The sequence below is a fragment of the Oncorhynchus tshawytscha genome, linkage group LG05, assembly GCF_018296145.1.
Source record: "Oncorhynchus tshawytscha isolate Ot180627B linkage group LG05, Otsh_v2.0, whole genome shotgun sequence".
In the NCBI taxonomy this organism is placed as follows: domain Eukaryota; kingdom Metazoa; phylum Chordata; class Actinopteri; order Salmoniformes; family Salmonidae; genus Oncorhynchus; species Oncorhynchus tshawytscha.
Window position 1 is genome coordinate 89,317,486 of NC_056433.1, and position 15,000 is coordinate 89,332,485.

General features: G+C 42.5%; 1 protein-coding gene across 1 annotated transcript in view; it reads right to left on the reverse strand.

The window, feature by feature from the left end:
• Positions 1-15,000, reverse strand: part of oca2 (oculocutaneous albinism II) — a 207,960-nt gene that overhangs the window by 7,921 nt on the left and 185,039 nt on the right. The window contains exons 22-23 of the mRNA XM_042322671.1: positions 8,727-8,820; positions 4,445-4,538 (exon numbers count right to left, since the gene is read on the reverse strand). Of these exons, the coding sequence (XP_042178605.1) occupies positions 4,445-4,538; positions 8,727-8,820 (188 nt within the window). The remainder of the gene's footprint in view (positions 1-4,444; positions 4,539-8,726; positions 8,821-15,000) is intronic.

The window sequence follows — 15,000 nt, forward strand, 5'->3', positions numbered from 1 at the left end:
GCAGCCACCACAGAACATTCCCCAAACGTTGTCATTACGTTTCCAGGTAATGTTAATGGCACAACGTACCAGTAACTTTTTTAAGTCCATACATAATGTGCAATAAAAGGGGATCTGAGAAAACAGTACAGGAACGTTCTGCTAACGTTGATGGAGACGTTATTTAAAAAACACCCATAACAACAAGCAGGGAAGATTCCCACAATGCTCTCACAAAGATATGGCGTTGACGTTATGACATGATTGTTCCAATAACGTTCCCTAACGTTCCAATAATGTTCCTTAAACATCATCAATCATGTACGGATTCAATTAAAGCTAGAATCCTTAATTGAAACCTTTACAAAGCGGTCACCTGTGTTTTGGCGGGATGGGGCTGAAGAAATGTTACCACTGTCTAATTCATAACGCTATGGTTGCAAGCACTGACCGTTCATGATATCAAGATTATAGGTTTCAACATTTTTTTAAGCATGTTTTGAGGCTAAATAGTGTTTGTTTACATTTCCATTTCCATTGTTTACAAACATTGGAGAAAAACAAGCTCCTATTTTGGGTTCTGATGGGGTACAGCAGTTGAAATAAGATCATGAGGCATTTATAAGTTACATTCTTCAAGAAACAATGTAGTTTAAAAAAATAGACATATGTAGTATATAATGAATTTATAAGTCCAAAAATGGATGTAACAACTACTGATTCCAACTTTAAATTGGTTCTGAGAAAACATGACTGGAATGTTCCACACATTAATAGAGATGTCAGCTGAGACACCGACCGAGGCATAGGATCTTCATTTGCCCAGTTTCTCACAGCAGGAACAGAATCGTGCAGCATTGTGAAATATGCATGACTACGTGGGTTATAAAAAGTGGACATTTTGTATGGGTTGATACATTTTTCGTTGACCAATCAATTCTGACATTTTAAAAAAGTGGAAAATTACAAGCCTTTTTAAACCTTGAATACACTACAAGTTCATTTCCTGCATAATGCAGGATGGTGCCTAACCTGGTCTGTCAGAGGACACATCATAAAAACACAGGTCATCCCTAGAGACAGGAAGAGACTAAACTCTCTTAACATTATAGGCCGAGGTCACCTTTAGACAGGTGCGTCACTTTCTACTGAGCCATATTATTTTACCCAGGATGCACAGCAGGACAGGACAAAGGCCACAGAAGATGCTTACGCAATGACACGGCCAGGAGGAGGAGAGGAGGGATGACTCTCTCCTGTCTGTATCCTTGTGTAAGCTCTATTTCCTGTGTCTCTCTCCTGTCTGTATCCTTGTGTAAGCTCTATTTCCTGTGTCTCTCTCCTGTCTGTATCCTTGTGTAAGTTCTATTTCCTGTGGCCTCTCTCCTGTCTGTATCCTTGTGTAAGCTCTATTTCCTGTGTCTCTCTCCTGTCTGTATCCTTGTGTAAGCTCTATTTCCTGTGGCCTCTCTCCTGTCTGTATCCTTGTGTAAGCTCTATTTCCTGTGTCTCTCTCCTGTCTGTATCATTGTGTAAGCTCTATTTCCTGTGGCCTCTCTCCTGTCTGTATCATTGTGTAAGCTCTATTTCCTGTGTCTCTCTCCTGTCTGTATCCTTGTGTAAGCTCTATTTCCTGTGGTCTCTCTCCTGTCTGTATCATTGTGTAAGCTCTATTTCCTGTGGTCTCTCTCCTGTCTGTATCATTGTGTAAGCTCTATTTCCTGTGTCTCTCTCCTGTCTGTATCCTTGTGTAAGCTCTATTTCCTGTGGTCTCTCTCCTGTCTGTATCATTGTGTAAGCTCTATTTCCTGTGTCTCTCTCCTGTCTGTATCCTTGTGTAAGCTCTATTTCCTGTGGTCTCTCTCCTGTCTGTATCATTGTGTAAGCTCTACTGTATTTCCTGACCCAAGACCAGCTCAGTTAATCCCTATCATTGTGACAATGAGTCGTCATAATGCTGCATTAAATGTACATTATCATAGTGACGTTGGCACATAGGGACGTTGCTCTTTCATGCCGTCCCTAGGAGGGGTGCGTCACTTGAGTGGGTTGAGTGAGTCACTGACGTGATCTTCCCGTCTGGGTGGTGCCTCCCCTTTGGTCGTGGTGGAGATCTTTGTGTTCTATACTCGGCCTTGTCTCAGGATGGTAAGTTGGTGCTTGAAGATATCCCTCTACTGGTGTGGGGGCATTGCTTTGGCAAAGTGGGTGGGGTTATATCCTTCCTGTTTGGCCCTGTCCGGGGGTATCATCGGATGGGGCCACAGTGTCTCCTGACCCTTCCTGTCTCAGCCTCCAGTATTTATGCTGCAGTAGTTTATGTGTCGGGGGGCTTGGGTCAGTCTGTTATATCTGGAGTATTTCTCCTGTCTTATCCAGTGTCCTGTGTGAATTTAAGTATGCTCTCTCTAATTCTCTCTTTCTCTCTGTCTTTCTCTCTCTCGGAGGACCTGAGCCCTAGGACCATGCCTCAGGACTACCTGGAATGATGACTCCTTGCTGTCCCCAGTCCACCTGGCCGTGCTGCTGCTCCAGTTTCAACTGTTCTGCCTCCAGTTTCAACTGTTCTGCCTGTTCTGCCTGCGGCTATGGAACCCTGACCTCTTCACTGGACGTGCTACCTGTCCCAGACCTGCTGTTTTCAACTCTCTAGAGACAGCAGGAGTGGCAGAGATACTCTTAATGATCGGCTATGAAAAGCCAACTGACATTTACTCCCGAGGTGCTGACTTGCTGCACCCTTGACAACTACTGTGATTATTATTATTTGACCATGTTCTGTTATAATCTCCACCCGGCACAACCAGAAGAGGACTGGTCACCCCTCATAGCCTGGTTCCTCTCTAGGTTTCTTCCTAGGTTTTGGCCTTTCTAGGGAGTGGCCTTTCTAGCCACCATGCTTCTACACCTGCATTGCTTGCTGTTTGGGGTTTTAGGCTGGGTTTCTGTACAGCACTTTTAAATATCAGCTGATGTAACAAGGGCTATATAAATAATTTTGATTTGACTGATGTCTTGAGGTTATGCTTCAATATATTCACATAATTTCCCCACCTCATGATACCATCTATTTTGTGAAGTGCACCAGTCCCTCCTACAGCAAAGCACCCGCACAACATGATGCTGCCACCCCCGTGCTTCACAGTTGGGATGGTGTTCTTCGGCTTGCAAGCCTCCCCCTTTTTCCTCAAAACATAACGATGGTCATTATGGCCAAACAGTTCTATTTTTGTTTCATCAGACCAGAGGACATTTCTCCAAAAAGTACGATATTTGTCCCCATGTGCAATTGCAAACCGTAGTCTGGCGGTTTTATGGCGGTTTGGAGCAGTGGCTTCTTCCTTGCTGAGCGGCCTTTCAGGTTATATCGATATAGTACTCGTTTTACTGTGGATATAGATACTTTTGTACCTGTTTCCTCCAGCATCCTCATAAGGACCTTTCCTGTTGTTCTGGGATTGATTTGCACTTTTCACACCAAAGTACGTTCATCTCTTGGAGACAGAACGCGTCTCCTTCCTGAGCGGTATGACGTCTGTGTGGTCCCATGGTGTATATTCTTGCGTACTCTTGTTTGTACAGATCAACGTGGTGCCTTCAGATGTTTGGAAATTGCTCCCAATGATGAACCAGACTTGGAGGTCAACATTTTTCTTTCTGAGGTCTTGACTCAGAGAGGCACTGAGTTGGAAGGTAGGCCTTGAAATACATCCACAGGTACACCTACAATTGACTCAAATTATGTCAATTGGCCTATCAGAAGCTTCTAAATCCATGACATAATTTTCCGGAATTTTCCAAGCTGTTTAAAGGCACAGTCAACTTAGTGTATCTAAACGTCTGACCCACTAGAATTGTGATACAGTGAATTATAAGTTAAATAATCTGTCTGTAAACAATTGTTGGAAAAATTACTTGTGTCATGCACAAAGAAGATGTCTTAACCGACTTGCCAAAACTATAGTTTGTTAACAAGAATTGTGTGGAGTGGTTGAAAAACAAGTTTTAATGACTCCAACATAAGTGTATGTAAACTGCTGACTTCAACTGTATGTGTTATTTATTTACACCCCCTGCTATAATGTGGATAAAGGGTTACTTGTCTAACAGAACACAGAGGGTGTTCTTTAATGGAAGCCTATCAAACATAATCCAGGTAGAAGCAGGAATTCCCCAGGGTAGCTGTTTAGGCCCCTTGCTTTTTTCAATCTGTACTAACGACATGCCACTGGCTTTGAGTAAACAAACTCCCAGAGACAATCTACTATCAATTATATCAACTATCAATGAGACAATCTACATAAAAAGAAAGCCTTGTTAGAGCATGGATAAATTAGGCTTTGTGGTGCTCATATGAATTTTCCTTTATCAACTTCAGACCTGTCTACTTAAACTTAAAACATAGTTTTTGTGTTTAATATGATCACAGAAACTACTGTGTGTGGTTTTACAGAGGAGCACCAACCTGAAGAATTCCATGAAGGAGAAGCCGTAGCCATGTTGTTCAGCGATGCCTGCACACACCACATTGGCCGACGCACCAATCAACGTTCCGTTTCCTACGGACACAACAAAGAGTTAACAGTGAAATGTTCAATACAAGGATATAGTAGACAAACGGGCGTATTGTTTATTGTACTGTGAACAACAATCTTGTTTTCTGTTCTTGTGGATTACTCAAATTGATGGCGCCAACTGAAGGGACATAAAGAAGGATTTTATCTAACAAAACAACATGTTTTTTGGATGACAAATCAGAGGAAGATTTTCAAAAAGTAAGTGAATATTTAATCATTATATGTGAATTTATGAAACCTGTTGGAAAATATTTTGTGGGGACGCCGTCCTCAATCAATCACATGGCATGGCATGTTTTCACTGTAATAGCTACTGTAAACCAGACAGTGCAAATTAACAAGTAGCTTTCAGCCGATATAAGACACAGATGTACCTAAATGTTTAATATCCATAATATTTATGATTATTTATTTGAATTGCACGCCCTCCAGTTTCACCGGAGGTTGTCGCGCTAGCGGGAGCCCTAAGTTAACTGTTTTAAATCGTGTGGTCATAAGGGTCATGTGCTCATGTCACCTCACAAGATTTAAAATTAGATTTCTAAAGTTGTGAACGTGACAGTCTCACTTCCTCTGTAATCAAAAACAGACTTGACTAATTCAACATTTGTGAACCAAATGTCCTGATTGATTTCAGGTACATTCTGCTATTCTAATTCTAAAGGATGAGTTTAATTTATTTATTTTTATTATACATTTTGGCAAATTGACATGAATGAAAAACACATCTTGTGAAAGATCGACCATCACCATCACATGGGCTGGTGAAAAGACAGACATGATTTTGTGAAAGATCGACCATCATCATCACCCATCACCATCACCCATCACCATCACATGGGCTGGTGAAAAGACAGACATGATTTTGTTTGAAATACATTTTGATTTTAGAGAGTCAAATAATAATTTTTTGTGGCAAAATGTTATAATATTATATCCACCCCAAACAACAGAACACCAATAGAAAACCCAATTGGGTTTTAAATGGTTACATGTAAAAATGATACATAAATTAAAATTAAAATAATCCATTTGTTTCAACTGTATTGTGCAAATATCACAGTTATTGTATCCAGAGGATGAACAACGATGTGTTTTATTATTTACATTTTCATTTTACACGTTTAAGCAACTTTTCAAAAAATTTTATGGGGGTTGACATTTTTGTGTTAGGAAAAATTAAGAGCAGATTTTTTGAGGTTGATTATACACTTTAGGGATTTAAAAAATAATGACGACATTGAAAGTGTGACGCAATTATTTTGCCGGTCAAGGATGAATTGATTCTTATTGTTGGAATGACTTATGTTTGCAGGCTAATATTGAAATATGGTCTCAGAGCATTTCGTATTATTCTGCACGTAAATCCGAGACACTCCGTTTCGTATGATATGTTACGAATTTGCAAACTGATGATATGTTAAGACTTCCAAATTATGTGGCTATCGTTAGCTGGGTGGCTAACGCTGACGTTAGAGAGCTGGCTAATGTTAGCTAGGCTAGCGGTTAGGGATTAAAGTCCTCAGCTACAATAAATGGGGCCTTAGGATTTGCAGTTTCCAGTTTGCACAAAGTCCAGTGTAGTTCCTTGAGAGCCGTCTTGAAGTAGAATATTCATACACAGCTGTGACTATAACCAAAGAGAATTCTCTTGGGAGGTAATAGGGTCGGCATTTGATTGTGAGGTTTTCCAGGTCAGGTGAACAAAAGGACTTCCTGTATGTTATTACAATAAGTAGATAATCATGAAACATACACCTTTGCCTTTCTTCTTCCCGGAGAGTTCTTTATTCCTGTCTGCGCAATGAACTGAGAACCCAGCTGGCTGTATGGATGGGGACAGTATATTCGGAGAGAGCCATGATTTCGTAAGTATGTTACCGTCCCTGATGTCTCTCTGGAAGGAGATCCTCGCCCTCTACTTTATTGTCCAGAGACTGAAAGTTAGCGAGTAATATACTCGGAAGCTGTGGACGGTGTGCACACCTCCTGAGTCGGACTTAAAGTCCACTCCGAATACCTCTTCACCATCGGCGGTGTCTTGGAGCAGCCCGTGGGATAACTTAAATCGCCTTGGGGGTACCAACAAAGGATCCAATTCAGGAAAGTCGTATTTCTGGTCGAAATGCTGGTAAGTTATCGTCGCTCTGATATCCAAAAGTTACTTCCGTATGTATGTAATAACGCAAAGAAAAATTCTGGGCTAATAATATCAGAAAAAACACACAATAAAATAAAAAAATACTGCAAAGTTGCTCAGGAGCTAGAAACAGAATGACCTTTCTTTGGAGGGTCTCTTCTGCCACACATCAAAATGGCTCCTCACCTCTACCCAGTGGAACATATCAGTTATATCTCGTTATAAAGCCTGTTTGCCTGTCTGGTCTGCAATTTCATTCCTTTCCACACCTGAATGGGCTGGGACCCAGCAGAATCTCACTACTACACGCAGTAGGTAAATCCTATTAGATTTGCCATTAGACAACGGACAGGGAATCTGAGCACTACTGCAATTCTGAAAGGTTGAGTGTCCTCCACCCACTGGAGGGCAACTACTAATCGCCAACAGTTCAACTGAGTATGCTGACAGTTCATCTGTTATTCTTCTACATACACAACATGACCAAAAGTATGTGGACACCTGCTCGTCCAACATCTCATTCCAAAATCATGGGCATTAACATGGTTTTGGTCCCCACCTTTACTGCTAAAAAGCCTCCACTATTCTGGGAAGACTTTCCACTAGATGTTAGGACATTGTTACGGGAATTGCATCTATTCAGCCACAAGAGCATTAGTGAGGTCGGGGACTGATGTTGGGTGATTAGGCCTGGCTCACAGTCAACATTTTAATTAATCTCAAAGGTGTTCGATGGGGTTGAGGTCAGGGCTCTGTGCATGCCAGTCAAGTTCTTGCACACCGATCTTGACAAACCATTTCTGTATGAATCTTGCTTTGTTCATGAGGGCATTGTCATGTTGAAACGGGAAATGGCCTTCCTCAAACTGAGTTTGAATGTTATCTAGAATGTCATTGTAGTGAAGGGAAAGGGGGATACCTAGTCAGTTGCACAACTGAATGCGTCTTCTGCGCCCGGGAAACAGTGGGTTAGCTGCCTCACTCAGGGGCAGAATGGCAGATTTCTACCTTGTCAGCTCTGGGATCCGATCCAGCAAACGTTCAGTTACTGTGCTGTGGCCCGAACCATGAAAAAACAGCCACAGACCATTATTCCTCCTCCACCAAACTTTACAGCTGGCACTATGCATTCGGGTAGGTAACGTTGTCCAGGCATACGCCAAACCCAGATTTGTCTGTCGGACTGCCAGATGTTGAATTGTGATTCATCACTCCATAGAAAGCATTTCCACTGCTCCAGAGTCCAATGGCGGCGAGCTTTACACCACTCCAGCCGACGCTTGGCATTGCACATGGTGATCTTAGGTATGTGTGCGGCTGCTCGGCCATGGAAACCCATTTTATGAAGTTCCAGACTAACAGTTCTTGTGCTGACGTTGCTTCCAGAGGCAGTTTGGAACTCGTAGTGAGTGTTGCAACTGAGGACAGATGGTCCCATTCTGTGAGCTTGTGTGGCCTACCACTTCGCGGCTGCACCGTAGTTGCTCCTAGACATTTCCACCTCACAATAACAGCAGTTATAGTTTACCGAGGCGGCTCTAGCAGGGCAGAGATTTAGCGAACTGACTTGTTGAAAGGGTGGCAGTCTATGAAAGTACCACGTTGAAAGTCACTGAGCTCTTCAGTAAGGCCATTCTGCTGCCAATGTTTGTCTATGGAGATTGCATGGATGTTTGCTCTATTTTATACAACTGTCAGCAAAGCTGAATCTACTAATTCAAAGAGGTGTCCACACACATCTACTAATTCGAAGAGGTGTCCACACACACACACACACACACACACACACACACACACACACACACACACACACATATATATATATATATATATATATATATATATATATATATATATATATAAAGTATATAAAAAAATATCAACACATCAAATTCAGGAATGTAAACACCTGCTCCACTATCTGGATCCCAGATTGGCTTTGATTGGGCAAAGATGAGTGGTTCCGTCTGTCTGTCGGTCGGTCAGTCCATCTATATGTCTGTGGGTCCGACTGTCTGTCTGTAACTCACCTCCCAGACAGGCTCCCATGGCCAGTGCAAAGATAAGGGGTTTGATAGGCAGGTTGACGTCTGCATCTTGACTCAGGTTGATGAGGACAGGGATCTGGAGAAAAACAAACGGGGAAGTCAGGAAGTATAGAAGCAACCAATCATACAGCAGTTGGTTGGTCACATGATCTGGAGAAAGACACAAAGGGAGGTGAGGAAGCATAGAAACAACCAATCATGCAGGACTGGTCATGGAATTTGTATTTGAATGTATTTAAACCCTGTTGTTGTGTTTCTTGGCAGCTACCCACAGAAAGTTGTGCAGCCCAGAGGCATGGCAGATCCTTGTTGCTTAAAGCTTATGGTTGAAATGCTTGGTGAGAGCACACGGCAAATGGAGTTTGTGCTGTGAGTTTGAGCTGTATCTGAATATGTCTAAGAAATGAAGATGGACACCTGCCTGCTGGGCTGCATTAGCCTGGTCTTTTTACCTAACATTTCACTCCTTGTCAATCCTGTCATTTGCCAAAGAATTAGCTTTTTTTTCCATCTTCAAATATGAAAATAATATTATTAATGAGCTTGAGGAGATCAGAGTAGTTGATCCTGATCTGAAAACCCTCATTGCTATCCTCCAATCACAAAGGTTATGCAAATATTGATGGTAAGTGGTTAACATGGCAGAGGGCTCTAAATATTGTACATCATTTTTTGGGGGTGTTTTTTGTTACATTTTTGTACATTATTTTTGAGGGTGGGTGACTGCTCTAGGCATTAATCACTGACAGCCCTTCGGAAAGTATTCAGACCCCTTGACTTTTTCAAAATATTGTGACGTTACAGCCTTATTTTGAAATGTATTCAATAGTTTTTTCCCTCAGTACTATGGAGGAGCAGTACTATGGAGGAGCAGTCCTACGGAGGAGCAGTACTATGGAGGAGCAGTCCTATGGAGGAGCAGTACTATGGAGGAGCAGTCCTACGGAGGAGCAGTACTATGGAGGAGCAGTACTATGGAGGAGCAGTACTACGGACGAGCAGTACTATGGAGGAGCAGTCCTATGGAGGAGCAGTCCTATGGAGGAGCAGTCCTATGGAGGAGCAGTCCTATGGAGGAGCAGTCCTATGGAGGAGCAGTACTATGGAGGAGCAGTACTATGGAGGAGCAGTCTTATGGAGGAGCAGTACTATGGAACTGACCATCGGAGAATTAGATGAGGTGCAGTCTCTGGTCTACAGTAGTGCACTATTTTAGAGAATGGGGTGCCATAGGGCTCTGGTCTAAGGTAGTGCACTATGTAGGAAATGGGGTGCCATAGGGCTCTGGTCTAAAGTAGTGCACTATGTAGGGAATGGGGTGCCATAGGGCTCTGGTCTAAAGTAGTGCACTATGTAGGGAATGGGGTGCCATAGGGCTCTGGTCTAAAGTAGTGCACTATGTAGGGAATGGGGTGCCATAGGGCTCTGGTCTACTCTTTAGGTTTTTATTTATTTATTTATTTCCCCTATATTTAACCAGGTAGGCTAGTTGAGAACAAGTTCTCATTTACAACTGTGACCTGGCCAAGATAAAGCAAAGCAGTGTGACAGAAACAACAACAGAGTTACACATGGAATAAACATACATACAGTCAATAACAATAGAAAAATCTATATACAGTGTGTGCAAATGTGGTAGGATAAGGGAGGTAAGGCAAAGAATAGGTCATAGTGGCGAAGTAATTACAATTTAGCAGATTAACACTGGAGTGATAGATGTGCAGAAGATTAATGTGCAAGTAGAGATACTGGTGTGCAAAAGAGCAAAAAAGTAAATAATAACAATATGGGGATGAGGTAGTTGGATGGGCTGTTTACAGATGGGCTGTGTACAGCTACAGCTGAGCTGCTCAGATAGCTGATGCTTACAGTTAGTGAGGGAGATATAAGTCTCCAACTTCAGCTATTTTTGCAATTCATTCCAGTCATTGGCAGCAGAGAACTGGAAGGAAAGGCAGCCAAAGGGGGTGTTGGCTTTGGGGGTGACCAGTGAGATATACCTGCTGGAGCGCGTGCTACGGATGGGTGTTGCTATGGTGACCAGTGAGCTGAGATAAGGCTGAGCTTTACTTAGAAAGGAGTTATAGATGACCCGGAGCCAGTGGGTTGGGCAATGAATATGTAGCGAGGGCCAGTCAACGAGAACATACAGGTCACAGTCGTGGGTAGTATATGGGGCTTTGGTGACAAAACGGATGGCACTGTGATAGACTGCATCCAGGTTGCTGAGTAGAGTGTTAGAGGCTATTTTGTAAATTACTTCGCCGAAGTCAAGGATCGGTAGGATAGTCAGTTTTACAAGGGTATGTTTGGCAGCATGAGTGGAGGAGGCTTTGTTGCGAAATAGGAAGCCGATTCTAGATTTAATTTTGGGTTGGAGATGCTTAATGTGAGTCTGGAAGGAGAGTTTACAGTCTAAGACACCTATGTATTTGTAGTTGTCAGAACCGTCCAGAGTAGTGATGCCAGACGGGCGGGCGGGCGGTCAGCGATCGGTTGAAGAGCATGCATTTAGTTTTCCTAGAGCAGTTGGAGGCCACGGAAGGAATGTTGTATGGCATTGAAGCTCGTTTGGAGGTTTGTTAACACAGTGTCCAAAGAAGGGCCAGAAGTTTACAGGTGTCGTCTGTGTAGAGGTGGATCCAAAAAAAGGTGTTAAATATATGTAAAAAATGTATATATTTCCTTCAAAACCTTGTTTCTTATTATTTACTTTTTGACTGTCCTTGTTGACATTTGTGAACATGTTCAATGCATTTCTATGGGCTTTAGTAGCAAAGGCTAAAATATTTTATTACACATTTTGTTATGTTAAATATCAATTTGCTATATGATCCATAGTATGACCATCTTAAAACAATTCCATTGTCAGCTTATATGTCATTTCATGAGCCAATGGTAACTAGAGCGCAATGACTGAACGTCTACAGGAACGCTAGTTAGCAAATTTCGCAAACCAAGTTAGCAATTTCCTTCAAACTGAACGTAGAGAAAGGGCATCAGGACTATTGGGAGAAAAACAACGCTGATCATTTTAAAGATCCACCACCATATTGGGTATTTCTGCATAATGATGATGAACCAGACAATGAGGAAATCCCTGAATGAACCAGATCATGAGGAAAGCCCTGAATGAACCAGACATTGAGGAAAGCCCTGAATGAACCAGACAATGAGGAAAGCCCTGAATGAACCAGACATTGAGGAAAGCCCTGAATGAATCAGACAATGAGGAAATCCCTGAACGAACCAGACAATGAGGAAAGCCCTGAATGAACCAGACAATGAGGAAAGCCCTGAATGAACCAGACATTGAGGAAAGCCCTGAATGAATCAGACAATGAGGAAATCCCTGAATGAACCAGACAATGAGGAAAGCCCTGAATGAACCAGACATTGAGGAAAGCCCTGAATGAATCAGACAATGAGGAAATCCCTGAACGAACCAGACAATGAGGAAAGCCCTGAATGAACCAGACAATGAGGAAAGCCCTGAATGAACCAGACATTGAGGAAAGCCCTGAATGAATCAGACAATGAGGAAATCCCTGAATGAACCAGACAATGAGGAAAGCCCTGAATGAACCAGACATTGAGGAAAGCCCTGAATGAATCAAACATTGAGGAAAGCCCTGAATGAATCAGACAATGAGGAAAGCCCTGAATGAATCAGACAATGAGGAAAGCCCTGAATGAACCAGACATTGAGGAAAGCCCTGAATGAATCAGACAATGAGGAAATCCCTGAATGAACCAGACAATGAGGAAATCCCTGAATGAACCAGACAATGAGGAAAGCCCTGAATGAACCAGACATTGAGGAAAGCCCTGAATGAATCAGACATTGAGGAAAGCCCTGAATGAATCAGACAATGAGGAAAGCCCTGAATGAATCAGACAATGAGGAAAGCCCTAAATGAACCAGACATTGAGGAAAGCCCTGAATGAACCAGACATTGAGGAAAGCCCTGAATGAACCAGACAATGAGGAAAGCCCTGAATGAACCAGACATTGAGGAAAGCCCTGAATGAACCAGCCATTGAGGAAAGCCCTGAATGAATCAGACAATGAGGAAAGCCCTAAATGAACCAGACATTGAGGAAAGCCCTGAATGAACCAGACATTGAGGAAAGCCCTGAATGAACCAGACATTGAGGAAAGCCCTGAATGAACCAGACATTGAGGAAAGCCCTGAATGAATCAGACAATGAGGAAATCCCTGAATGAACCAGACAATGAGGAAAGCCCTGAATGAACCAGACAATGAGGAAAGCCCTGAATGAACCAGACAATGAGGAAAGCCCTGAATGAACCAGACATTGAGGAAAGCCCTGAATGAACCAGACATTGAGGAAAGCCCTGAATGAATCAGACAATGAGAAAAGCCCTGAATGAACCAGACATTGTAGAGTTTTTGGATAACAGTGACGGGGCAAGAAACAGAGGTCAACGGTGTCACAGAAGAAGTTTAAATCAGTGAAATGCCCAGAGGAAATAGAGTATGAGAAGGAGATGGAGACAATTCTGACCAAGTGATTACAAATGTGGAGGTCGTCAAAAAGAGAACACAGAAGTCTGTTGTTTTAAACCTCGGATTACATCTTCAAAAACCAATCGTGACGTGAAGCATTAATCCATGTTTGAGTCTAGCTACCTTTTTCTAATGTCAGAAAGGTGTTTTCATTGCAAGTTAAAGTGTATTCATACTACATCATTTCATGCATGGTGGCTAGCTATTACAATCATTTATATTGCTACTGTATGGGTTGGGATTATTGTTTGGCTAACTTGCTACAAGTCTAACCAAAAGACTCCACATCGCCTGATGATAACATGAACCATCAAGTTGTTGTTTCTGGGGTTGATTACAGCCAACTATTGTATTTAATGAACATGTCTAGACAATAGAGACCCATCCACTTAACTAGATGTGGCTGAGAGGTGTTCATAGCCTCTCTTTGACATGACCCATCAATTTAGACAAGTGTGTCTGGGTAAGCCTCATCTAATAATGATAAAATATTTGCATCTTGAAATTGTCTTTAATAAGCATCAGTAGAACACACCTGACTCTCCTCCACCAGTCATACAAGGAGAATGGTCTAATGCCTCCCATCAGAAAGACCTGTAGAACACACCTGACTCTGCTCATACAAGGAGAATGGTCTAATGTCTCCCATCAGAAAGACCTGTAGAACACACCTGACTCTGCTCATACAAGGAGAATGGTCTAATGCCTCCCATCAGAAAGACCTGTAGAACACACCTGACTCTGCTCATACAAGGAGAATGGTCTAATGCCTCCCATCAGAAAGACCTGTAGAACACACCTGACTCTGCTCATACAAGGAGAATGGTCTAATGCCTCCCATCAGAAAGACCTGTAGAACACACCTGACTCTGCTCATACAAGGAGAATGGTCTAATGCCTCCCATCAGAAAGACCTGTAGAACACACCTGACTCTGCTCATACAAGGAGAATGGTCTAATGCCTCCCATCAGAAAGACCTGTAGAACACACCTGACTCTCCTCCACCAGTCATACAAGGAGAATGGTCTAATGCCTCCCATCAGAAAGACCTGTAGAACACACCTGACTCTCCTCCACCAGTCATACAAGGAGAATGGTCTAATGTCTCCCATCAGAAAGACCTGTAGAACACACCTGACTCTGCTCATACAAGGAGAATGGTCTAATGCCTCCCATCAGAAAGACCTGTAGAACACACCTGACTCTGCTCATACAAGGAGAATGGTCTAATGTCTCCCATCAGAAAGAGAGTTGGCCCAAACAAGAACAGGTTACACCTGAAGCATGAGGACTTGCAGCGAGTGGTGAACTTCAGTGGTGAACTTCAGTGGTGAACTTCATCAACAACTACGCAGAGGATAATGCCATAGTGTTACCAGGACGCCACCCACAAACACTTTGGTGGAAAGCTGCTGCCATCTCATGTGTCATCTCTAAAATAAATCGGTGACAACACTTGATATTTAAAGCATGGTTTGATTATTTAATTGACCTCCAACAGGATTGGCACTACTGTTATTGATCTTACATCCATTACCAAGTCTATTTTTATTCAGTCTTAATAGTTGGTTGTTTACTGCTGTACTCACTCTGTTTAGCACATGGCCTCACATGTACATTTCTAAAGAGATGGGTGGGGCTAATGCTTAAGAGGGTGTGAACGATGCTGAATGGGTGGGGCTAATGCTTAAGAGGGTGTGAACGATGCTGAATGGGTGGGGCT